The sequence below is a fragment of the Phragmites australis genome, chromosome 9 (genome assembly GCF_958298935.1).
Source record: "Phragmites australis chromosome 9, lpPhrAust1.1, whole genome shotgun sequence".
In the NCBI taxonomy this organism is placed as follows: domain Eukaryota; kingdom Viridiplantae; phylum Streptophyta; class Magnoliopsida; order Poales; family Poaceae; genus Phragmites; species Phragmites australis.
The window spans coordinates 30,556,010-30,583,528 of NC_084929.1; the positions used below are offsets into that span (position 1 = coordinate 30,556,010).

At 44.3% G+C, this 27,519-nt stretch overlaps 2 protein-coding genes across 2 annotated transcripts; one reads left to right on the top strand and one right to left on the bottom strand.

Moving 5' to 3' along the window:
- Nucleotides 1-1,250: 1,250 nt before the first annotated feature.
- Nucleotides 1,251-4,615, bottom strand: LOC133929095 (uncharacterized). The gene is made up of 2 exons (XM_062375696.1): nt 4,121-4,615; nt 1,251-2,310 (listed from the first exon to the last, which is right to left on the bottom strand). Exons 1-2 carry the CDS (start codon nt 4,384-4,386, stop codon nt 1,410-1,412), a joined length of 1,167 nt encoding a protein of 388 aa, XP_062231680.1. The 5' UTR covers nt 4,387-4,615; the 3' UTR covers nt 1,251-1,409.
- Nucleotides 4,616-19,587: 14,972 nt separating this feature from the next.
- LOC133929096 (uncharacterized) lies at nt 19,588-27,206 on the top strand. The gene is made up of 5 exons (XM_062375697.1): nt 19,588-19,761; nt 21,387-21,529; nt 21,669-21,798; nt 25,760-25,951; nt 26,822-27,206. The coding sequence occupies exons 1-5, from the start codon at nt 19,609-19,611 to the stop codon at nt 27,032-27,034; spliced, it is 831 nt and encodes a 276-aa protein (XP_062231681.1). The 5' UTR covers nt 19,588-19,608; the 3' UTR covers nt 27,035-27,206.
- The last annotated feature ends 313 nt before the right edge of the window (nt 27,207-27,519 follow it).

Genomic DNA, 27,519 nt, shown 5'->3' on the forward strand with positions numbered 1-27,519 from the left:
TATGATAAATCTGAACATATATAGAGAGATATTGTAGGTCAAACTCAATTTTTTTGTTTGCATTTATACCAAAACAACACTTTTTAGTGACTGGGAGTGAAAGTAGGGTTTAGAAATCTGGTATAGGAAGAAAACTAGACTCTCGTTAATTGTTATGGAATCTTACTGCTAACTAATTGTTTCTTGAATTGACCACAGATATTCATCACCTCCTCAACGAATTGGACATCAACATTTCTTGCAGGGCCTGTTCGCTTGAACCATGAAATTACGCCATTAAGGAAGTGAATGGTAAATTTTGCATCTTCCTACAAAAATCAGCTTTTAACATCATTTTATTGCAGCGAAGGTTTGTTCGGTGATTCATGAACCATATTGCGCTTATCGTAAACGTAATGGTACTTAGCCCTGGTATACTATGTATTGTGACTACACTCTACTTTGTTTCGCTATGTTCAATTTACACTTGTCACATACCAAGATATATAAAGTAAGCTCTGCGGCAGTATTTCTTTAGATTTGAACTAATGAATACCAAACTAATCAAAGACATACGCTTCAAGTGTAGGTCTATTCACGCTTTAGAACTTGACAATTTTCTTAAATTCTTGTTTATGGCATCAAGTTAATATGATTGATCCTTCGAAAAAGATTTTGGAGTTTTCACAGGGAGTGTTAGGGCGGTGGTCATCGGACCACGAAGGACCTTCATCATTCGAAGTCCCAAAGAAGGTGAGAACAATCTGCAGAAGATCGTCAGACGTGAAGTGCGAAGGCTGGAAACAAGTTGCAGTTGCTTCAGTTTTTATCTGGTGAATCTATGTCTCTGAATTTAAGCAACTGTGTTTTTCATGTCCTCAGTACAGAAAAACACCAGCAGGGGCCTGCTTTGTAGGATAAACTACTCAGTCCATTTTGTTTTTCATGGATAGTTGGATGCTGTTGCGCAGTTGTCTTGTTCTAGCCGGAATCAGAAACAACAACAGCTCACTGCTTCAGAAACAACAACAGCTGGCCAAGTCGTTTGCCTGGACGACACTCATTGAAATACTTATGGCTTGCAGCCAAGTAATGTTAGTTACTACCTACCATCTGGAGATTACACCTGACAAGCTAAATTTCAATACTTGAAATCAGTCCGTGTATGTGCAGAGGCAATAGCAAAGAGCACTGACGAAGACGTTAGCTGAGACGGTAATTGCTAAAATTGCCAAGAGCATAGAAAGTATGTCAATAGACGTACCTTTGGCTGGATCTAGTATCTGGGTAACTTCATATTTCTTGGCTGGATCCACATGACTGATAGTACAAAATTTAATAGATCAGCTTACTGCCAAAACTACAAATGTAATTCTCAAATGATACACCAATGATAAAACGTTCACATTGAGGGCAAACTGTAACATCTCTTATGACATGAAGAATGGGATTACAAAGCTACCCATCTTCTCTTTCCTCTCGAGTTCATCCTTTTCAGCTATCTGTTTTAGCGTAGTCCACCCTTTTCTTGTCCGCTTCCTTGAGCTACCAGACACCTGAGCAGAATCACTTGTTGCGGATTTAATATTCTTCCAAGAGTCTATTGGTGCAGATTTGCTAGAGCTTGTAAGGTTGTTGCCAGTAACTGAGCCAGAAATCTCTCCTTTCTTGTTGCCCGTGCTTCTGGTCTTGAATGGTTCCGCTGAATCCATCAGTTTGTTCTTCTGAGGCGTAACAAATTTCGATCCAACCATAAATTCTGATGGCGGACTAACATTGGCTTCACATATTTTAACCTTTTTAGAACAAATAGGCTCAGTTTCATGAATGTGTTCATCATTTGTATTTTCTAATGCTAATTTCTGTATGCTATCCTCTTCAAAAGTCGACGCTGCTAAGTGACCAGACCTCACTGCTGACAAGGTCACTCCTTCCTCTGTTTTACAATCTCTAGGAATATTACGTTTTAACCTTTCCCCTTGTTCATCACTTTCAGAAATTGACTGCCTCGACCTGGATGACGAATCTATTTGCAAAATAGCTGCTTGAGAATGCTCAAGCACTTCTTTCATATCTTGTGTTCTTGTTTTGCTATTGTTTCCTCCCGAAATTCTGCGTGCCGAGTCCATGCTAGCTAGCTCTCTTGACGATAACAAGCTCTTAACTACACCCTTCCCACTACCCAATATTAGGTTTTGATCTCCGCAGAAATGGCATGCATACGCAACATTATTCTGACAACGGTTTGATTTCTTCCGTCGCTTTGTTTTATTTCTCTTTTTCTTGATGCGGATGGTGCAGTTAAAGCCTGGCTTTAAAACTGTCTCACACCTGCAATATTCGAAGAATCTTGTTACAGGTCCATGTATTGAGGTATTTCTCTAAGCTGAAACAAGGGTTATGAATTAGGAAGAAGATACCAAATAGAAAACAAACAGAATGACCAAGTCACCAAAACTTACAAGTCCCAACAACAGTGGCTATAAGAACCATACAGACATGGCTTCATCAAAACCAAATATACCATAACTGAGAGTGACATTGACCAAGTACCAAGTAGGTTACAGCAATGTATAGATGATTTCAGGAAATCTCTGAATCGCATTGACCTGGCCACTGATATCATTATGCATCATATTGCAGATTAAGGATGGTTTTATTAGAATTATTTAAAGTTTCCTTCTAACAGAAAAAAGGTATTATCCGATACAACTAACTTATAAATGTAATAGATCTGAATTCTGAGGGCAAAGATTGAACAAACTAGAAATTTTACCAGAGGTTTATGCTACATGGAAAATGCATACACCAATATTGTCATCACAAAGTTTTTTATTTACTTCTTTGCTGGTAGAGTTGTAGTCAACTAACGAGGTTTTGAGTTTGTGCAGATGTGCGTGTTTTTGTCATAGCTGACTAGATTGGACACAAGGAAGAACAACCAACCAGGGGGCAATGATAACCTTTTGCTTCTATGGTATTATGAAATATTGATCAAGAACCATCCTGACATGAATGTGTTATTTCATAAGCAGCGAGTTATAATCATTCATGATCAATCATATATTTGTATCATCAATCTAAAGGTTATCACTACATAACTAATTGCTTTCATGAAACTGTATTGACAAAATAGTGGATATGGGCATACATCATATAAATCATTCAAATAAATAGATCGTTCATCCATGTATGTAAACATAAATTATTATCAGTGATTTGGTGAAGTTTAGAACAAACTCTCGTTAAACATGAGAGTCGAGAAAATCAATTTGAACAGAGAAAGTATGCTCAAGTCCTAGCAATAATCCAACTAAATAACTGGCAGTACGAAGTTATCAAAATCCTTTGCAACACCAGAAAAATTGTAAGATGACGTATTGGTCACAGAGGTTTTGATTATTTCAAAGAGACCTTAAAATCTTAGCTATCGTTGCCTCATAAAAATCAATTGAACATATTGGTTTGGATATTTACAACTACATACAACTCCCTCACTGGCAGATAAATATTACACTAGTCAATATACAGAAAACATCAATGCGAGTACATTATTCATATTTAAGAAATAACAAGATCAATATCCTGGCAAGCTTGTCAGCAGGACGTTTCTGCAGCGCACAACATGCGACTACTTGAACATTTATGACTTCGCTAGAGTTATCTGAATAAGTGAAAGAACCTAGGATAGAGCCTAAAGTTTTCCTTAGACGCATCAACTGCATGTTCACTGCCATCGAATATTATTGGCAGTAATATTGCCATTATGTTTTCAACATAACAGAAAAGGATTATTATCATTCTAGAAGTTTTAGATTGTCAAAGATTATGCATAGACATGCAGACTAAATAGTAGAACAACAATGCATTTCCCACTATAAAGTCAAGAATATAACAGCCGGTACAAGCTAAATCGCAGGAAACGGAGCAGATTGATTTTGTCTGTGATATGCAAATTCGGACAGGAAAATTAGGCAAGAAAACGAGAAACTACCATAGAAGAATGTAGCATTTGTCCAGCAAATAGTAAAATACACAGGCAAATTCTTCTATCCCAAGCATGCTCCAATGTGTGGTGCCGTAGTGGCCACGGTCAAGAAGCAAAGAGGACACATGAGGCGTAGTAAGCAGCAGCTCTCACCTCTGGCAAAGGAAAGTGGCTGCGCCGAGGGGTACCCCGGCGGCCTCGGCGTTCGCTGCGAGGCGGCGCCCCAGCAGGGCACCGATCGGGCCCACTCCGGCCTCCGCGCCCGCCCACGCGGCCAGCCGCTGCAGGTGCTTGACTCTCATCAGGGAGGCCTCGTCAACGCGCGTCCTCCCGGAGCTCTCCTCGCGGAGCGACACGGCCTGGTTCGTAACCCTGCCCGCCGTCGAGGGGCCCTCGCCGCCGCTCCTCTTCCTGCCCATGCCGCCGCCGCTGGCCTGCAACCGCGAAGGAGATCCACAAGTGTTGTCGGTACTAGGAGCTCGCCGGCGTCCGTGGCGAGGAAGGCAGCCGGGTGACGGCGGCGGCGCGCAAGGAGAGGAGGAGAAGGTGACGACAGCGCCGAGTCGGGCTGGATGGATCGAGCCGAGCCGAAGACGCGGGCGGCCGGAGAGTTGCCCTGTCCCGGCTATCGCGTTAGCCCAGACACGGCTAGTAGTTATGGATGGGCTTTTTGTCTACCATCAGACCCTTTCTGAATTTGATCGTTTAATTCGCTTCCAGCGCTAATGCGGCCCTAAAGAAAAGAGGGCTAATGCAAGTTCATACTTTTTTCTCTAAAAAAATAAAGATCGGCTTGAACTTTTGTACTTCTAACTACGGCTTTCAAATACTCAATTCGATAATACTAGAGATAAATAAATTATTCACTGGTTAACTTTTTTTTTATCACATTCGCTAGTTAATCCTTCCATGTTCGCAAAGCTAGCATGACTCCGTCAGGGGAGGGGACAGGATCTCTTACATACTGCACGGCCACTAACACGTAGGGTCTGAGCTAGCATGTCAATAGGTACGTAGTAGTCATACAGTACGTAAGAGTATCGTGGAGAGAGGAGGTGGTGTGGAACCTCTTATGTACTATATGGCCGCTAACACGTGAGATATGAGCTTGCATGTCAATAGGTATGCAATAGCGGTGCCTTTGCTTGGGTTTGCTGATGCACTAGATTTCTCGCCGAGCTCTCGATTAATTAGGCACGGGTTTCTTCGAGCTGGAGTACGGTGAAGTTTACAGTAAATAAACGACTCAACTATTCACAATCTCAATCGGTTCGGGCAAATCATCGAAAGGTTCATCGCCTAGCATATCAATGGGACACTTGAAGTTTCTTACTTCGGCCCCTTTGGCACTCTGGGTGTTCATCATTGTCATCTTTGTGCAGTAGGGGTGTTGTATCCTACTTATCAAGCTTTTGTTTCAGCCTAAAAATGTTCCTAGGAAGAAGGGTGGGCTCTGCTCCGCCCGTGTCGTTTCTGCCAAAATTCTAGGTCTTTGTGCATTTTGAGAGAATCAGGGACCTATTTGTAATCATTTAAGGTTGTCCTCAATTTGTAGAAAAGGCGGGGTGGACCATTAAAAGTACATGGCCTTTTGCGTACTTTCCTAATTTCCTAGGGGGCTTTTCACAAAAAGTTAGGTTTCCCATTTTCTTTTTCTTTTTCTTTTTTGTATGGGTCAAAAATGATCGAGGTCGATTGAAAAATGCCTAAATTACTTTCACATCTTTTCTTTGAATCTAAATCAAAATAGATAATATCGGATACGAATACATATCAGAGCTGGTTCTCCTCCCATCTTTGCTGCAATGTGGTCATTGGATTCATCTTCGTCGTTCGTCCAACCTACACAAGCATGTTGCATGATGATCTTCGGCTTGGAGATGTCCTGATGAAATGTCCCCTTGTTGCAGGAGGCGCGCTGCCAACACCTCGACGCCACTTTTGATCTAGTTTGGATCAACCCCACCTATGGCAATTTTCCAACATGGATCCAAGGTCTACACGCATCAGACCCAGGATCCGACTTAGTTCCAGGTGAGCCAGTCCAAGAAGGCGCAAAAGAAAGCTTTTGCCAAGGCCAAGAGGGAGCACCACAACTTGATGATTGAAGCCCGTACCCTGCTAAAGGAGTCCGTGGTGGCTGAGATCAAAGGAGATATTCGGTGTGCGCAACAACTACGCATCATGGTGGCCAACATGAGTGCAAGTGTTTCAACTCTTCATCCCCCTACCCCAACTGTTGTTCCTGAGGTGCCTACACCGACTGTGTAGCACACTAAGGTGGAGTTGCTCGAAGCCTTGGAAGCTGTATCCAATAACCTACGCTGGCACCTAACCAACGCTCGTCATGCATCGAGTCCTCATGCACTCCGCAACTACAAGAGAAAGTACCATAAGGTGCAACGACTCCATCAACAGATTAACTCTCGCATTGCCCAGAGCACCATGCCGGAGGAGGATTGGTCCCTTGATACAAGGGTCCTTGCAAACTAGGTGTTCACCTACCCCAGCAAACTAGTGCCGCCATATTACTTGTTCCCTGATGAATGGGTGCACGAACCAACCAAAATCAAGGAGCCTGTAAGGTGCACGATCATGAGGGAGTACTGGAAGAGGCAACGCTCAAGCAAGCAACCCCACCTGCCGGGACCGACCATCTCCTTTGATGATGGAAATGTTGCTCTCATCCACCCAAGCAGTTAGGCGCCTTGCCTCACCATGACAGTAACTAGCAGTTCCCCTCCCCACGCCAACAATAGGTCTGCGGTCCTGCATCCTGAAGCACCAGCACCTCAAAGTGAACATGTGCAGCGAGAACTTCATCAACTCCAAGACCAAGTGAGCCAACTTGGAAGGAGGCTTCGAGATCAAGAAGTGTTGGAGTCTTCATCTACACGAGCAAAAAGTAGGACAGAGCGGCACCATCCAAGCCATCGTCCTCAACATGAGCGCCAAACATTGGCGCCCCGTCACAGATCTCAACCCCCTTGGGATGTCCAGTGGAGGCAAGTCACATTGCCTTCACGTTGGAATCAGTGGTCAAGGCGCCAAGACCATTCGGCATCTGCTCGTCTGACTCAAATAGGGCGGGTTTGTGAGTCTACACAAGCACAAAGGCAACATGGAATTGATGTGCCTACCTTGACTGCACAATAGGCTACGCCAGCACTATTACCAACACCACTGATTCTACCAAGAGTCCAACACACACCCATGGAGAATCAGTGCAAGCGGGAGAGGTGCCAGAGAAACCGTCATGCACTGTATCAGGAGCTTGAAGATTTGGTGTTGAAACACACTCAAGTCTGCATCCAAGCAGACGGTGAAGTCCACCAAGAAAATGACAGTATCACATTCCGCATCTCCTCTTACTTGGAACGGGACGAAAGGTACATCTCCTTAATCGTCTAACCCCAAGACCACGCAAGACGCAAGCTGATGACGCTGATGAAAAAGAGGTAGTGTCCATTCAACAACGCCCTCTAACAATCCTTCGGCGAGGCAAGGGGCAGGCACAGGCTACATCAAGCATGTCTTCATCAAGAAGACAACTGGAGTTGGCTCAATCATCCACTCCTATGGAAGAAGTCGAGCAAATATTGATTGCCCAAGATGGTGAGGTGTCCCCTCAAGCACAAATTGAAGCTACTACCATACAAGATGAGACGAATCTACAAGCACCAACCATTGTTCCTCCCAATGGAGTTGAGCAAGTGGCAGATGCTTCTTCATGAAGGAGGACAAGGCAATGGAGGAACCTCAGAAGAATGTCATCATGTGCACTGCATTAGCAGCACACTCGGTGCATGAGTCTGACACCAAATGGATTCCACCCCTTGCCACCCACGAATTCAGCTACCCTTCTGATGAGGAAATCACGCTGAATACCAAGGCAAGATTCACGACAGCTCTTCTACCCTGACTAGGCCAAGTTTGCTCATGGTTCAGGGATGTGGAGGAGCCAACAAGGTCAAGCACATCTGCATCTCATAAGGAAGCAAGATCATCGACACCTTGCCTTCCTATCACTGTAGGGAAGGGCTCGTTGTCAGATGGTGATTAAGCACTCGCATCGGACACATCTCTGCGACGCTACGTCGACATCGCTTCCAGGCTACCCCAAAACCAAAAGGGTCTACAACATGTTGCAGATCGGCCTAGAACTAACACAAGGCTCAAGTCCATCGCTATTCAAAGAATGAAGAAAGCTTCGAGTGACGAAGCTATAGAACATGATGACCTTTGGGATGGAGCCCTAACCGACCCTTAATCACCTCCATCACTAGAGGTTCTCTCCAACTTGCCTCACTACCCCGAGCTCAACGCATCCATCCCCTCGGATGGGCAAGGCTATCAAGATGTCCTCAATGTCACGCTAGAACACATGGCAGTAGATGGACTCCCTAAAGATGCTAGCATGGTGATCTGTAGTCACACAGAGGGCCACGTGGAGCAAGCCTAGAAGAACAAGTACAAGAGCAAAGGCAAATGATGAACGAATTAGCATCAAAGTTTGATAGTTTGGTCGAACTGATCACAGCCTCAACCCAAAATGCTTCAACAAGAGGTGCACCTCCACCTATTGTGGATCCGAAGATCCAAGAATTGGAGGGCGCATCAAGTGCTCATCCTCAACCGTTAAACATCCCCACCAACTCTACTAACTCAGTGCAACCCCCTGCTACGTTAAAGGACTATCATGACATAGTCGAGGACATGGTGAATAGGAAGATGAGGCAAATGGCTAGTGATCAAGCCCCTCGGTCCACGGAGAGTGGGCTCGAGAAGCCATATGAGGCATGGCATGACCTAGTGCCCTTCCCATCAGGATGGCATCCACCCAAGTTCCGTCAATTTGATGGGACTGGTGACGCAAGGGAGCATCTCGTGTACTTTGAAGCAGCATATGGAGACACTGCTAACACCTCATCATTACTACTTCGGTAATTCTCTGAATCCTTGACCGGCCCAGCTTTCCACTAGTACAGTCGCTTACTGGTTGGATCTATTAAGAGTTGGATTGAAATGAAGGAAGTCTTCAGGAAGCATTTTGTCTCCATGAAGAAAGACTTCTCCATCATCGAGTTGTTACAGGTCAAACAATGATGTGATGAAGCTATTGACGACTACATCGTGCAGTTCTGAAACAACTACATGCGCCTTGCTAGGGAGATGGACCTAGTGGACGCCATTGAAATGTGTGTCCATGACATGCAACAACATTGGTCTCTTGAAGTTTCCCGGCGTGAGCCAAGGACATTTAGTGCTCTGAGCTCTGCAGTGGCCACCACCAAGCTGGAGTTCAAGAAATCACCCTAGATCATGGAGCTCTACAAGAATGCAAGCGCCTTTGACCAGACAAAGTGCTTTAATTCAATGGCCAAAGCAAGCAATAATGGGGGGCAAAGCCAAGGCACTAATAGAGGCAAATGTGACAATAATCTTCTCCACCATGCCCCAAAGCCAAGTTCCTGCTTTGGGCATGAAGAATGATCAAGTTGGGAGCAGGCAACGCCCCTCGATCCAAGAGCTCCTCAAGAAGTAATATGTCTTCCGGCAAGAGTTGGTGAAAGGGATGTTCGAGAAACTGATGGAACACAATGCTCTAAACCTGCCTAATCCACATAGGACTGACTAGGTAAACATGACTAATAATCTGTTATATTGCCCATACCACAAGTATGCTGGCCACATCATTGAAGACTGCGTCACCTTCAAGGAATGGCTCCAAAGAGCCATAAATGAGAATAGGATAAATTTGGATCCAGAAGCTATGAACCCTAGCTACCATGTAGTTAATATGGTGGTGGTGAAGTCGAGCGCTATACCAAATGAGGAAAGAGATGGACATGAAGACTCATGGGTACCACTTTCCCAAGTGGAGCACCAACTTACTAGCATGGCGCTTGCAGCAGACCCTGATGCTCATAAGGAGGTGCCCCACCTCATTGATGAGAGAGCATGGAATGATGTGCATCGACGACCTCGTCCAAGGGGCTTTCTTCCTCGACCGCAACGAACGACAACATTGTCATATGTTACCTCGACAACTAGAAGGCGGTCAGACCCCAGTCAACGACGTCTGCCACATCGGTTTGTCCCCAAGTTTGAGGGAGACACACCTTTTCCTCACCCAGGCTATGTGCTACCTACCTTGGCATAGTTCCTTCCCAAGAACTGGGTGTAGTCATCATCAACAAAGATGGAAGAAGCACAGGAAGGAACAATCTTTACTCCACCCTCAAGTGTAGCAACCTGCAATGCCATCCTCGCTTATGAAGATTTTGCAAGCTCAGACTCCTACGAGTTGTTCACAACAAAGGAGCAAGAAGTGATACGTACGGAGAACCACCAAGAGGAGGTGCAAGCTAAAGTCAATATGAACTTACGAGGAGGAAAGGTTTTACCGAATCTACCAAAGGCTAAAACATCAAAGGTGGATAAGCACACAAAAGATTCAAACCCGCCAGAAGAAATTCCAAAAGCCTCACAAAAAAGACAGGAAAGCCACAAGACATCGACTACAATGTCATCGCACATCTCAAGCGGATTCCTACACTTCTGAGCGTATATGATGCTCTCATGCTAGTGCTAGAACTTCGTGAAGCCCTTGTGAAGGCATTGCTGGATCCGGAGCTCTACGAGGTAGCCATGGCCAAGCATCGATTCTTCTCCAATCCGTTGTATGTGAACAAGATCACCTACGATAAAGAAGATAATATCATAGAAGATGGTGACCACAATCATTCACTCTACATCGAAGGGAACATAGGAGCTGCACATCTTCGCTGGATTCTCATCGACCCAGGGTCCGCCGTGAACACACTACCCTTCTGAAGTCTAATTTGGGTTGGGTTCACACCAGATGTGGTCATCTGCAGCTTCGAAAATTCAGAGACATCAACACTCGATGCCATCACCATTAGGATTCAGATATCTACCTATAGCTTCAAGGTACGGTTGTTCGTCATTGAAGCCAACACTTCATACTCGGTGCTCCTAGGGAGGCCATGGATCCACAAATGTCGAGTGTTGCCCTCCACCCTTCGTCAATGCTTGAAATTTCTTGACGACAACAGGACGCAAAAGCATATCACTGGCAACATTTGTCCTTACACTGTCCATGAGTAGTACCATGCGACGCTAAATATTACTTCCCAGTTGCGGGAAGTAAACACCAGCTCAGACGGACTACACCAGCAGTTGACATACTAGTCAAGCCAGCGGCTCGACACGTGCAACATCAACAACCTGATGCGACAGCTGCTCGGTGAGCTCGACATGCACTACGATGGCAGCGACATGATGACTTCAATGTGTGGTGTAGCGGCAGCCTGACAGCCTCGACGCGCACTACAACATCAGCCCCACACCATCAAACACTCATGCATGTGGCCTGCACAATCTTGCATGGCACTGTAGCATACTTGCATGATGTATAACATGAATGACATATATGCCTGAGATTGTGGCTATAGCAACCCGGCGATCTCAACGTATGATTGGGGGTTGCGGCCTGACTATCTCGACATGAGCTGCGGAGGCACCCAGCTACCTCGACAAGCACCACGACACGATGGCTCGGCAAACTTGGCGCGCTACTTGGACAATGGGATGGCCTCGGTCCAGCTGCAGCAGCAACCCGGTTGCCTCAACCTGGGCAACAACAACAGTTCGTCTACTTCATCGCCCTTATGGATGCAGTTTGGCAACCTCGGCGCATGCAGTCTAGCGACCTCGACATGTGCCACGATAGTGTGTTGGTGGCCTCGGCTTGCGCCATGTGCAGCTGCAACGTGATACACAACCATACATACGTATGCATGGTTGAAGCAATAAGGAAATACATGCGAGCACCCAAATGGAAACGGAGAAAATATGAGATAATAGAGAGGTTTATTCAAGAGAAATGAGTATGTAATTTGTTCAAACAAATGCTTATCTAATCAAAGGGTGCACTGATAGTGCCCCACTACAATTTAAAGATCCTAGAGTTCATTTATTGACCCTAAGGAATCCAACCAAAGGAGTCCTTACATTCTACTAAAAGAACGGCTAAAAAAGAGAAATTTTGTTATTGGCTTCTCACGGAGCCAATATTGCATGGCCCGACCTCATCAGAGGTGAATCATTATTCCCGGCGGAGTTAGCCTCTCACCGGATCCATTTAGGATGCGCAGGAGATCATTATGATAGGTGATGCCTGTGTTTGGAAGATAAAATCCCTGCTGGTCAAGGTTGCATTGCGTCAAACCCAAAATTCCTTTTCACCAAGTCTCGTTTGAATTCGTTCTGAATTCAAACTCCACTTGGTGGGGGGGGGGGGCATTTGTTTGGCGATATTTTGTTCATAACCTTGGGGTATATTCTATCATCAATCTATGTGTTAAAGATGATATACATACTCACATGTGTGCTATCCAAGAAGCAAGAAGAAAAAAAGAAAGAAAGCACCTGCATGGGCATTCACCTACATGCATGATAAAGAGTGCATGGATTCACAAACCACATTCTTTTCTTTCTCTCTCCAGTACAACATAAATACTTATAGCCCGATGGGTTGTCCCACAGTAGTGGGACAATGCTTGTTCTTAAACCACCAGTCAACCTGCACGTAGCTAGATATATACGGCAACGTACTGTAGGCTCGATGCCCTCATAGGCTCATGTACCTGAGGTATGGGCCTGTCCTTATCTAGTCTCATGGTCCAACAGACCCAAGCTAAGAGCAGCATGCTTATCCATTCGGTGAAGCGGCGCTCTCATCCAACAAGAGCAGCTTAACCACCTCCAAGAATCACGCGCCTGCTGAACAGAATAGCGGCAGTGCTGCTTCACGATGTCCTCTCCCCGCTGGCTGCCCTAGCTGCTACCTATAAAAGGACCCCTTCTCTCCACATCCGGGGGAGGGACAGAGATCTATTTTCCACATACACCCATTTTCATTCGCATCCGTTCACAGTTCACACCCGCCCATGTAAGTCATCGCCAGGAGCCAGGAAACGAACGCGCATCCACTCCAACTCGACGTCGTCAATTGCATCTCACAAGCCAAGATGAGAATGGTGTTCACGTCATCCATGGGTGAGCTTGTTTTTTTTTTAATTATTTTTCTCTCTCTCTCTCCTATCTCAGATCACATGCATGGATGGGTGGCCAGCTCCTATTACCCCAGACGCCATAGCTAAGACCTCCAAGCCTGCCACAGGAGATGTCGTTTGGGTACATTAGTCGGTGTTGTAAGTCAAGCCGCATATCATCGATCGACAGACACCCAAATGTCCGTACATGCAGTGAAGGACATCTACGCTATCACCATGCAGCCACCACAACAACTTGTAGAGGCACACTTGGAGTTCGCCCTCGCATAGGGAGAAGCGCTTCGCTATGACGACCATTCGTGATATGTTGAGATGCAGTGTCCGGTCTGTTGTCGTGTTCATCTCTGAGTATAAGACGCTACCATCCAGTGGAGTGGTCGCCGAGATGAAGCCAAACACTTCGCCACAATCTGTGGAGCTACGGTGCCATCAAGATTGTGGTGGACGATGTCGAGGCTGCCGAGATGTTGCGTCATTCACCGAGACCCCAACGTCATCACGCTGGCTGCTGGATGTCACGCACGACCTGGAGGTCAGCTAGTGCACTTAGGTGCATTGGTGCATGCATGCATACACGTACGCAGATCGTGAAGCTGAGCATTGGAGTGTACATGCTTTCACTGACGGTGTTCCCTAGCCTGCGCGCACCGCTTATCTACACCAATTTCCTCTCACTTTCCTCCCATCCCGACGACACTGCCAAGTCATCAAATTGGACAAGCTGAGCGTCACCATGCATGATCTTCCATCTACTACGACTACGTGATGTTCATGACCGATGAGACCAAACAATAAGGGTGGGTGTAGGCCAATGCATCGGCTGCGCCACAACCGGCTCATGGACCGACGAGGCCATGGATGACGTTGGCGCCCCATCTACACCATTTACACCATCACATGCATGAAGAATGCGGAGCGAAGACCGAAGAAGATGACCATGTACGCAGCTTAATCGGAGGTTCTCCAACTGGCTTCACCAGCACAAGCACAGGTAATTAACTAGGAGTCTTTTGAGATCCTGGGAACCAGAAGGCCACGTTGCCTAAGTCGGATCATCGCCAATAGGCTATGGAGTGCACATATACAGATGGGAACCTGTATTTGTATTTATCAAAAATATGAATAAAATATGTGTTCCTTATATTTCTTTGTTTATTTTGTGTACTTAGGTACACTGGCACACCCGCACCCTTACACCCCGGGCTAAGAAATTTTAGATGGATTTCTCGCGTCCAAACAATTTATTTGATGGTTCTTGGAAAAATGTTGTAATTAGAAGCTCATGGAGAGATCCTAAGCTCAAATATGGGATAGAGAGATCATGAGCTTGTGCCATTTGAAGTTGATTTCCTCAGTGTTGTCCAATATTCTGAAGCATCAATTGAAAACAGATTCTGAAGCATGTACTTATTAAAAAAACACGAGTAGAAAAATGATTTGTACAGATGGTTTGAAAATTTCGTGCGGGACACTTTTTTGAACCGTCTGTGAACAAGAGTCTATACAAATTAGATTTGTACATATAATTTTTGAATCGTCTGTACCAATTATTTGTACAGACGGCACATTATTGGAATCGTCCGTACTGGGTTTTTGGAGCTAAAAAAATTAAAAATATATTTTTTCTACCCACACCAACCCCTTATATTATTACATGGGTGTGGTCGGTAGTCACAAGATTTTTCACGTAAAATACCACGAGTTCGTTTTCTAGGAGTCGAACACGCAACCTCTAACCTTGCGTGAACATTTCTTACCGTCTCACCTGTCGTTCATTGCTGACTATTGTATAAAATAATCAATATAAGATATGCACTCAAAATAAGTGGGACACTAGTTTGGACGGTTCTAAGTTTAGAACCGTCTGTACTGTTCTTTTTTATACAGACGGTTCTAATTTGAAACCGTTTGTACTATTAATACCAATAGTACAGGCAATTGTAGTTTTAGAACCATATGTACTATTTCTTTATATACAAACAGTTCTAATTTAGAATTATCTATACTATTACTATCAATAGTGTAGACGGTTCTAAATTAGAACCATTTGGACAAAAAGTAACAGTACAGATAGTTACAAACCATAATAGTCTGTACTAATAATATAGACTGTTCTAGTTTAGAACCGTCTGTACTGTAGCGTCCCACTTTGTTATAAGTGCTCGTTATTATTTTTCTCAGATGGTTCTAGTTTGGAGCCGTATGTGACACCTTTTGTACAGACAGCTTCATAGATCCGTCTGTACAGAGACGTCTCGCTAAATGGATTCTATAGTAGTGAAAAGAACTACAAAAGCTGCATGAAACACTTATATGGAGTTCCAATTTGATGGTATGGCTAGGAAGCAACGAACTGAAATATTTGTTTTTCAGTTTCTTCTTAGCTACTTTTGTTAATCTCTGCTACTTTTTGCATTGGTCTTGCAAGCTTGCGGGATGTCGTGGTAGCAATTATGGAAAGAGAATTTGTTTGCTTCTTGAAGAATTGTTAGGCTATACAATTTGGAGTTAACAGCTGAACCAAAAGCGGTATGATAGCCCTAGGCTCTTAATTCTTTTTTGTTGTTTCTCATCCATAGTGTACACTGTGTTAATTATATAATTGATGTGATGAAAGATGAATTGTCATTTTTAATTGCTGACGCAATATGCGAAGATCCTGCCCAGCTTTGATCCACATGCTGGGAAATGTATTTACCAATATGAGTTTGGTCAAGGTGGGATGTGCCATTGTGCTAATCTTTTTTACTGCTAGAATTCTTGGATGCTAATCTTTCCCTTTTATTTTGCGGCAATTCTTGTGTGTTAATTTTCTTGATTTTGTAGCATTGGCGAGGGCGTTGCCTCTCCAGTCAGCTTGACGACTGTGTTGTAAGGCTAAAAGACTAGTGCCATTGCGTTTCAATTCTAGGAGGGCAGATGGCTGCGGACAGTGCCTATGTGTGAGGGCATATTGGATGGTGATGGCAACACAAAACATGGAGGCATGCATAGAACTAGCGGACAGCTGCTAGGATGCACATTGGTAGTGTCCGGTAGGCTAGCAACTGGTAGGTGAGCAGCGTAGCAGCACCCAACCAACATCGATGTAGGCGCTCTGTTACTCATCGTGTGATTTCATTTCCCTACGATGTTTCCCTTTGGGTTTTTGCCTGCCTTGTTACTGATATATATGTATTTTTGGTTCAGTTCAATTTGATTCAATAAGGGAAATATATACTGCCGGTCGCTTGACAATTTTTTTTCATTTTCTTCTAAACTACGCCAAGGGGGCAACGTCACAAATTTGGCATCAACTCGATCTTTTAGAAATATTGCTAATTTTTTTGTTATCTTATTTTATCCAAATATGTATAGACAAGTTACAAGGATGTGTTATTTTGTATTAGCTCCGCGCAGCTAAGTATATTATCTCTTGAAAATATTTGACTCTCGTTGCAACACACAGTATTCAACTAGCATCTGCCAAAAGGGACACGTACCAGACTACCAGAGTGATCTAGAACCAGAAACAGCGTAAGTCCATCTCCAGTAGAGATAGCAAATGCCACCTGCATCACTATAGCAGGTACTTTTGCCACATCTGCTACCTCTCATCGTACTCTAGCAGAGGCGACATCTAGTTCTATAGTATTGTGGGTGGGGGGTGAGTACCTCAAATTTGAGGTACTCTCTCTCCTCTCTCAACCATGTTCACAGAGGATGACTGTGGGTCTGAATGGAGGAGGAGGGTAATGAAATATAGGAAATAGGGTAGCTATTGGAGATAAAAAAAAATAGAAACTACTTTGATAGTATTAAGGGATACTATAATAATATTATAGGTACAACTTTTTAAGTACTTGTTGGTTTTCGGCACCCAGGACCACGCGCCTCGACCAGCTCACGCTCCTCGACCACGCGAGCAACCAGCAAATCTGACCACCCCAGCGACCAGTAGTACGTGTTGTGCTCAAGCACGCATCCGCCGACTTCAAGCTCGACCATGTGGTCGACCAGCTACTCGCGAGTCACAAACTTCCCAACGAGAAAACAAGGCTGGAACTTGACGATTCGATGAAAGCAAAACATATCGATAGTTTGGGGCAATTTTTCGATTCTATTAACTCACGTCCTTTCTCTAACTTCCGTCATACATCTTAGGACCAAAGCTCTGCTTATATGGCCTAGAGTACCACGCATACAGACTCCGACTCACCTACGACCTAGACTCCATGAAAACTAGTATAACTGGCCAGCACAAGTTATCCGACTTGTATTTGGACTGACTCGTTTGCATTAACTAACACACACAAGCATATGACTCGGACTTGATCGACTGTCGTATATTCCATGAACTTGTAGACCTTCTATATGAGTACGTATACAACAACTGGCCAACCAATAACATCATAGCTTTCTACGTGCATGCATTAACTTGCCTATACTAATACAATCTCTAGATGACCTTGATTTCCTAAACACACCAAAACAAGATTAATTCTAACAATCACCCCTTAATCTTGTTCTCTTCATGCACTCCAAAATCTTGATGTCCGTCACTCATCTTTACCTAAGCTTCAATTGTCTTCTCGCCAGTGACACAACTTGACGACGATTGAGACTTTGATCGGAGCTTAAGCACTTCCAATTGTTCACGCTTTCTTGCGCCTAGTTTACCGTAGAGAAACCTAAAAAACAACACAAACACACGCAGAGCTTCGGCACTCAACTAACTCATCATAACCAGACTCCTGGAGCTTCTATGTGCTCTCGTTCTTTGTTTCTCTATCGACACCACCAGACCATACTTGATTTGGGATGACTGAGTTTGCAACACAACCTCACCTTTCATGTTGCGCTGAACCCATGTATCCGTCTTCACCACCACAGAGGAATCTTCGATGGCCACCACCATCACCGATACACACTTAGCGACTACCTTCTCCTTCGGGTCATCGTGATCGATAGCGTCCCAAACGCCTTGTGCATGCATGAACACCTTAATCTTAATTGTGTAGTTGCTCCCCGTAAGCATTAAATAGTGTAGTGACACCAGTGAACTCTCTTTTGCCGGCACTCCTAATCCAGACATTGTCGCTGATGTTGGTTCGCTACCTCTACTATTCATCAACTGCACACAACAGATTTCCTAGCTTCTCGAAGTATGTATCTCCTGAGTACTATTAGCTCGCCGAGTACTTTTTTAGTATTTGCAAACTTGTTGAATTGTTCGTCGAGTAGTATCGAGTAGATTCGAGCTTAGTGAGTACTTAACCGAGTACTTTCGAGCTTCTCGACGAATCTCAGCTCTAATCTTCACCTAGGCTCTGGTCTGTTCTCGCCTTGCACCTAGAGTCTGCACCAGATACGCCTGGACTCCACCAAGCCCCCACGTGTGATTCTGCGCATTGACTTATCCTCATGGACATGTCCGACCAGGACTCACTGAGTCGCATCAAGACATGAACCACCCTAGCCAGCCGTGTGCATACCAGCTACCAACGCCTGATGACACGTGTCGCCCGTCTGGCTTGGACTCCTCGCGAAAAATTGAACACTGCCGGTCTATACGTGCCTAGCCCACGCGCTAGACTCTATACCACCACTGTCAGCCCACAACCATGATCCAGTCTCTGCGAATCACCTCGTGCCACCCTTCCTCGATGATGCCATGCCGACGGTGTAGCCGCTCCTCGACGTAGCACTGACCTCGCGATAGCATCATCTTCTACATCTTAATAGGCTCTGATACCAATCGTTGGTTTTCGACACCTAGGGCCACGCGCCTCGATCAGCTCACTTTCCTCGACCACGCGAGCGACCAGTAAAATCCGACCACCCCAGCGACAAGTAGTACGTGCTATGCTCGAGCACGCGTCCGCCGAGTACGAGCTCGACCACATGGTTGACCAACTACTCACGAGTCGTGAACTTCCCATCGATAAAACAAAGCTGGAACTTGACGATTTGATGAAAGCAAAACAAATGATAGTTTGGGGCAATTTTTCGACTCTATTAACTCATGTCCTTTCTCTAACTTCAGTCATATATCTCAGGACCCCCGAGCTCTATTTATATGGCTCCAAGTACCACACATATAGACTCCGACTCGCCTACGAACTAGACTCCATGCAAACTAGTATAACCGGCTAGCACAAGTTATCCGACTTATATCTGGACTCTACCTCGTTTGCAACAACTAACACACGAAAGCATGCGTCAGACTTGATAGACTATTATGTATTCCGTGAACTCATAGAACTTCTATACGATACATATACAATAACTGGCCAATTAATAACATTCTAGCCTTCCACGTACATACATCAACTTACCTATACTAATACAATCTCCAGACGAACTTGATTTTCTAAACACATTAATTCTAACAGTACTTGCTAGAGATATTACCGTGCAGGGCTCCAAGCACACGGTGACACGTATGGCCACTGGCGAGTGAGCCCCACCGAGAGGGTAGGTGGCGTCGCTGTCACACTGTCACGGTCGCACCCCACCCAAAAATTAGCTTAGATTTGGTGCGGTGGAGCAACGCACAAGATGGCCACAGCGCACCTGCTGCGACGCGCCTCCTCCGCCTTCCACTCCACCTCGCGCTCCCCTCTCGTCCGCCGCTCCGGCCTCCAGCTCCGCGCCGCCATGGCCTCCGCCGCCTCCCCCTTCCAGAAGATCCAGATCCAGCGTGAGGACACCGTACGTCAGCTGCTCTCCCTCCCCTCCCCTCCCCTCCCGCCCGTCTCCTCTCCTCTCCTCTCGCAAAACCCGTCGGCTCGCAGGGCTTTTCTAGGGTTTTTCTGCGCGTCCTCCGTTCTGTCTAGCCACTATCTTTTTGAATTTGGCTCGCATTTCACGAAGATTGCGAGGGTTAGCTCCCGTTTGTAGGGATTTTATTTTCAGTCTTTCTTTCCCCGATGTAAGAGATTACTTCGTTCGATTTGAAGCTGGAATGATCGTTCTGTTGTGATACCTGTATAGTACTTTTGGATGGGCTATCTCATTTATGGACGATGCGGTTTCACCTAATTCAATCCAACGAGATGATATTGAATTTTGCTTTTATTTGTATGAATTTTTGTTTTATTCCTTCCTTTTCTTTTCCTCTTCAACTTTGGCTTTATTTCCTTGGATGCTCCGCTTTCTCTTTTAGTTTTGTTTACTCTTTTATATTTTTTCTTCTTTTTCACAAGACGTTTTTTAGTAACAAAGGGCGTGACATGTGATTGTGATGTCGACAAAGTAGCCGACGGGGAATCAACGCAGTACCAAGAAAAATCAATTTAATTGGAATTTGTAATATTTGTTCGACCTTTTTTTTTGCTTATATTATGTTTACTTAAAGGGGTGGTTTGACTAACTAAAAAAATATAGAGAGTCCTGTTTGGTGCAATTTTATAGAATCGCCATTTTTCACCTTGTCTATTTTCAGTTTTTCTATTACATGTGTGTTTCTTTTGTTATCTTTGTATTGCCATGGAATATTTACGTTTTCAACGTTGCTCTATGGTTTTCACATCGCCGTAAAACAACGGAGTATATGACAACAATGTTGAAAACACCATGTCCATTCTTACTTCAAGATAGTTTGAAATTGTAATGGATGCCATTACTGTTTTAGGGATTTGACCAAGGATTTATTACCTTTCACCGAGTTTAATGGAATACATTTTCTTAGGAGTGGAATGACTTCGAAATGTAGCCATATAGATACGCTTGATAGATGATGGAAGTGGAATAACTTCGATAGATTTTCCCAGATTTATTTAAAGAATTGACTTGCTACATCCTAGAAAAATTTCTGAATTTTGTGCTCTGGAAATTCTTCTGAAGTTATAACTTTTCTGGGGATAGGGATCCGAATATAAATGCTGAAAATATGGGAGGTGGGATCTTGGCCAGATAATTAGCTGTGCACAGTGTAACGAGCTTAATTTTTGTTTTGGAGACATGTGCAGCAACCTTGCAGTTTTGTACCTAGTTATCTTGTTCCTAGTTTGCACAATAAAAGTAATGCTAGATGGTGATGCTTTCACTTTCTTGGACTACGCGAGCAAAAGTCGGTTTGTATTCTGTGGAAGTTTCCCCGATGCACAACATATACTGTATCTACCTTGGTATCAGGCAATATGCCAACCAAGGATGGTAATTTGGGAAGTTTTTCTTCTATTGGCAACAGGGAATTTATGATAGCCAAAAACATAAATCATGTAATACAGCTTTAACTGAAGAAAGGGACCACCAAGATTTTTTTGTTTACTACAAATATGATTTTCTAGCTTTGATCTGTTATCTTATATTCCAATTTAATCTGTTATCTGTAGACTTTTGATGCCTATGTTGTTGGCAAAGAAAATGCTCCTGGAATTGTGGTTTTGCAAGAGTGGTGGGGAGTTGACTATGAGATAAAGAATCACGCGGTCCACATTTCCCAACTTGGTGGAGGATACAGAGCACTTATTCCAGAGTATGATCGTATCTTGTGTTGCTTTCAATTTTATCACTTCAGTAATAAAAAATGAATGCTTCATAAGATGCCAACTGTTGCTCACAATATTGTTACTTTGTCAAGCACTTGATTTCTTGACGTCATTTTGCCTTCTCAGTTTGTACCGTGGGAAAGTTGCTCTCGATGTTGCTGAGGCACAACATCTTATGGAAGGTCTGGACTGGCAGGGTGCAGTCAAGGATATTCAGGCTTCAGTTAAATGGCTCAAGACAAATGGATCCCCCAAGGTAGGAGTTGTTTGTCTTTATATAAGTTACTGGGAAACTGTTTCGATTAACTACTACTATCCCGTTGAGAATCTATCACTGTACGATACTAGGGTCCTTTTCTTGTCAGAGAAGCACAATTGGCTCTCTTATGGTATTGAGCTCCAAAGTCTCCAATACGCTGGAAGGATAGCAATATATTAGTCTTACAATGCACTCTGTTGTTTGTCAGTTTTAACCCTGTTGTTTTTACTCTTATCTTAATTGGAAAGATATCTCCTCTGCATGTTCTCTTAACAAATGCACTGGATGAATAAGAGTAGATTAGTCATACAATTTACTGGCATGGCCATCTAAAGGTGTTAGATTTTGGCAGTTGTGAAGGAATTACTAAAATGTCAGACGTTTACTTAACCATATTCCGGAAAGAGACTCAAGTCTCTTATGTTATCTTCTGTTGAAGCCTTCATCACACCACATTCAGTTAGCTAGGCATGGTCTAGCCTGACTTGTATCTAGTGAGCTAGGCTCATTTGAGTCAGGCTGTGTGCATGCAGTGCTATTTGTTTGGTTGACTGCATATGCTTAGTCTGGTTGAGAAGAGATTATGTTTGGTTGCCCGCATGAGTATATGTTGTATAGGATTGAAATTAAAAAAACAAGTGTTAACATGATGTTTATTTTGCGTAAAGACACTTTACAGTACTTCATTTATCATATTAAGCCTTAATCCAATTTAAAATGTACTAATATGAGTTAATACTCACTAATTATATGCTAATACCATCATTAGCGCAGCCTGGCTCGGGAGAAACGGATCCTAGGAGCCAGGCTGCAATAGTGATTTTGCATCGCTCGGGACAGGCTCATGCGTGCAGCCATGCATCTTAACGTGCGTGCCTGCACGTGCAGGCTTGGCCCGCCCCATCCGCCGGCAACCAAACAGGCCCTTAATATATGTGTCATGGGTCAAGATCTAGGCTATGGCCCAATAAGACCGGTTGGCCCAAAAGGCCACTTGTGGGTACTATAGCGGCGGTCGGGTCCACGTTGTTTCTTGGCCGTTAAGTAGATTAGGGTTTTTCATAACTTTTCAAATTGTAATAAATTATTTAGGGGCCAAGTTAGCCTCTCTATATAAAAAGAGAAAAATCATCAATAAAGAGATAAACAAGAATTTAGAAAGGAAGCGCTTCTTGCGTTCAGGCGTCTGGTGCCTGGCCGACCCTCGCCCTCTCTCTCACGCCTTTGGCTCCTTGCGCCCAAAACCCTAGCCACCGTCCACCATACCTGTCGACGACCTCTGTGGTCGCTATCCCCCTTCTCTCATCCCTCTAATAAACAACCACCATTACATCTGGTATTAGAGACCACTCTGACGTTATGGATTTCGTCGTAGGGATTGATCCTGCAGTCAACTCAAGATCTACATACGCAGATGCGATCGCAAAGACTGCATCGACCTCGACAACGACAAAGCGGGCATGTTCCTCACGTGAACAGTAACCGTGATACTGTTCATCGCGTGAACAGTACTATGGGCTCTGATTTCCTCCGATCTTCATGCTCCATTCGTCGCCGATCCTACGCCTTCATCACGGGATCTTTGTAGGTAATTTGAGGAATTTCGTTGTGAATGCCGACAATGTATCGATGAGTTGTTCACCGTCCTCAACATTCCTCGGATCCAAAGGAGGCGCCTAAGCTTTCTTCCCCCTTACCGTGCCGATCGCTAGCCTCAGATGCCTATACCAACAAGGATGATCAGCAGCAGGTTGCTTTACCGCCGACAACAGTCATTCTGCCAGATGCTATCATCCCATCATCAACAGCTTCATCAGAGGTCATGACCAACACTTCTCGACGACCACCGGCAGATGAACACTCTTGCAACATCGCCTACACGTCGAACATCAGCTTTCCCTCTACGCCGATCTTCCACCCTATCTCGATGCCAAGTGGTGCTGCCCATGTCTCCCTAGGTGTGCTCGCCGACGACTTCTCCGTCGGCATCGACGCTGTCCTCCACGACATTTTCTTCGACAAGCACGACGTCGTCTCATCTGCTTCTCCAGAATCTGCGGAGGATGTGACCAGAGACTTCCTTTCCTTAGGCTTCGTCGTACCATCTGCTCTCTCCCATGACCTAAAAATTTTCTCTACAGATGGTCAGATCGCGCACAACAAAGAACCTATTATTATGGCAGCATCTAGTGTTCAGGAGGAACACACGGTCGCTACACAGGATTTTGTGGTGTCCGTGGTCACGGCGTCCCTGACCGAGGCTTATGACACTTCAGCAGCCGCAAACTCTCGTTTGCCACATGCGGCTGATTTGGAGATCACGCCTAGGGCAGGAGGCCCTAGGGCATCTCCAAATGCCGACCCCATAAGACTGTCACCAATCAAGTGCCTCACTAGGAAGGAGATTATGGAGAGGTGGTATATCAACCTTTGCCCTCAGTGCGATGAGGGGATTAGCGACAATCATGATTGCAAACACCTCTTCATCGTGGTTGATCGCGATTTCATCAATAATGATCCAGACCACACGGTACCGGCAGTAGTAGGCCATGAAGTTGCTGCAGGCAAGACCAACGTCGCCCTGCTCCATGGCATGGTGCTCCAAGGTGTAGCCGCAACTGTCTACAATGTAATGATGGTGGGAGTTGCTAGTTCCTCCAGCACCTACAACTTCATCAACACTAAGCTGGGCATCGCTACTCCAACATCCGCTCCAAGTTGCATGGATGCTTTTGTTGTCGCTTGTCGCGTTCCTGTGTACACCGGCAGCCACACCAATACATGGCCGATTGATCTTGGTGGAACAAATGATGTGGATGTCACCAACACCTCCATCTCTGTCAGCCGATTGATCTTGGTGGAACAAATGATGTGGATGTCACCAACACCTCCATCTTTGTCACGCACACAAACAGTACCGTGGGTACTGTAGCAGCGGCCGGGTCCACACCGTTTCTTGGCTGTTAAGTAGATTAGGGGTTTTTAGAACTTTCAAAATTGTAATAGATTACTTAGAGACCAAATTAGCCTCTCTATATAAAGAGAGGCAAACCATCAATAAAGAGATAAGCAAGCCGCTGGCCGACCCTCGCCCTCTCTCTCTCTCACGAGCCAGCTCCTTGCGCCCAAAACCCTAGCCGCCACCCACCATAGCCTCCAGTGACCTCCATGGTCGCCATCTCCGTCCTCTCCTCCCTCCAATAAACAACCACCATTACAGTATGACTTTTGGATTGATAGATATTGACAGGAGCATGAGTGGACGTTTGCAATGCAATTAAGATCACTATGCATAAAATGAATAAAGTTGATTTTGATTTGTAACAATAAATTAAACTTCTATTTGGGATGTTTATATTGTCCTGAAAATTATGAGATGCCCTAATCAGTTTGGGCCCACGTGGAGAAACAAACAAAATTTCCTAATAATATGCTGAAGAATTGTATCTATGTTCTAAGGTAAATTGAGTCAGGCATTATTTTATGATAATCCAAATCATTGTTGGATCAACCTAATTAATGCGCCCAAAAATTGCCTAACTATGGTAAGTAGGAAAGTTTCAATAGTGGTTAGTGAGCAATGATTAGTTCAAATTTTTAATGAAGAAATTAGGATAAAAAAATTAAGATTGTTTTAATAAGTTGGGCTTGATGTGCCTGAAAGTTTGCAGGAACCGTCTGCTCCTGAAAGACTAATTAGCAAGATGGAAAAAGTTTTATACCCATTTATGCTATAGGATAGTGAGTACTACCCATTTTTGCTATAGAGTAGTGAGTACTCTAACTAGCGCAAAGAATAAAGTTATAACATATACAGAGCATAATTATCCTATAGTGATTGACTGTGCATAGCAACGTACGTACATCTTCCATATGTTCTGTTGAAAACAATGCAGGTTTGTGTCAATAGCCTAATGATTAGTTGATAACCTTCTTTTGCCGCCTTTTCTGCAATCAGGTTGGTGTTACTGGCTATTGCATGGGAGGTGCTTTATCAATTGCAAGTGGAGTTTTAGTCCCAGAAGTTGATGCTGTTGCTGCTTTCTATGGAACACCATCTTCTGAGCTTGCTGATCCTTCTAAGGCTAAGGCGCCTATCCAGGCTCATTTTGGGGAGCATGACAGTTTTATTGGATTTTCGGATGTCACTGTAAGGCCATCCTTAATAAGTCACATCTCTGTTGTTATGACATATGACGAATCCATGTTTTCCCTTCCTGGTTTTGGTTCATTGCATGCTTTCATGGATTCGTATGCTACTAAGCTGTTACTGTTGTCCTTACTAAGACAATATCTGAGTTCATTTTAATTTAGAAGGCAGGTTATTTTCTATATTTCCTTCGACAAATGGTGATGAACCGGTTGAGACCTGAGGTTGCACTGTCCCCCATGTACCTTACTACTGACGTTAACAGGGCATAATAGGATCACAAATGCTATGTCAAAATGCTTGAACCTGTCTATTACTGCAAGAGCAATGTGAACCAGGTTTCACGAAGTCAGTTTTTCGTTACTGTCCTAGACCCAAGCTGGAGCAAAGAACCACAAATTTATGCTCTCACCGTGCCATCTGTTTCCGCCGCCTTCTTTTTGCGTGTGTGTGTGTGTGTTTTTTTTTTTTGGGGGGGGGGGGGGGTATTTTTCTGATGTCATGGTGTTCCCTTCATCATGTATACTTATTAGTATCAACATCCATCGAAATCTGCATATAACCACCTTGGTTTAGGTGTTAATGTAGCCCCCAGTAGTTCATGGAAAACAGCAGCTGGGCAGATCTCACTCTTTTTCAGTGCAACTTTTCTGATACTCGTCATCGTTAAGTAATTAATACTTTTCAGTATATCTTAGTAATATAAGTATGTGTGAATGCAATTCCACGCAGTATCTCCATGTTGTTTTTTATCATGTGGCGTGCTTGCAATCTACTTGATAAAATACTCAAACAAACAAAAATACAGGAATAGCATATTCTGTGTATATTGAATCTGAGATTTAATACTGCTCTTACGTGATGTTTCAGGCGGCTAAGTCCCTAGAAGAGAAGCTCAAGTCCTCTGGGGTACCATACGAAGTCCACATATACCCTGGATGCTCGCATGCCTTCATGAACACGTCGGTGGAGGCCCTGAAGAGGAAGAAGGGAATGGGTTTGACTGATGAGAACCAGGAAGCCGTTGATCTGGCCTGGTCTCGCTTCTCTGCTTGGATGGGCCGTTTCCTCGGTTCCGCGTGAGCCGTTCTCCACTTCATGGTGGTCTGTGATATATGTGGAATCAGGTCCTATGAATAAAGTGTTTAGATCCAGGTTGCTGTATCCAAACCATACAAATGGACTGGGTTCTAGTGCTGTCTGGACTTGGTTGTCATGCTGTGGCTTGTGAATGAACTGTGGTGCGTTTCTCTAATGTTCTATGGACGCATATTCTGCATTAGTTGGAACCTTTGGATGTCGTTTTGCTGCATCAGGGAAAATGGTACTTGCAACGTTTTAGAGAAAGTAGGCTTAAAACTTTTAGCCAGCAAGTAGGAGTTCTATAGTTCTTTATAGAATGGAGTAGAATTACGACATTGGGGTGAAAATGCCAGTTTAGTTTATCATCTGACTGTGGTTCATCGAAGTACAGGGTACTGTAGTAGAAAAGACGATTGGATGATAACGGACTTGCCCATCTGCCGAACTAGGGCGTTATGATACTTGTGGGATAGGGGTGAAGATGG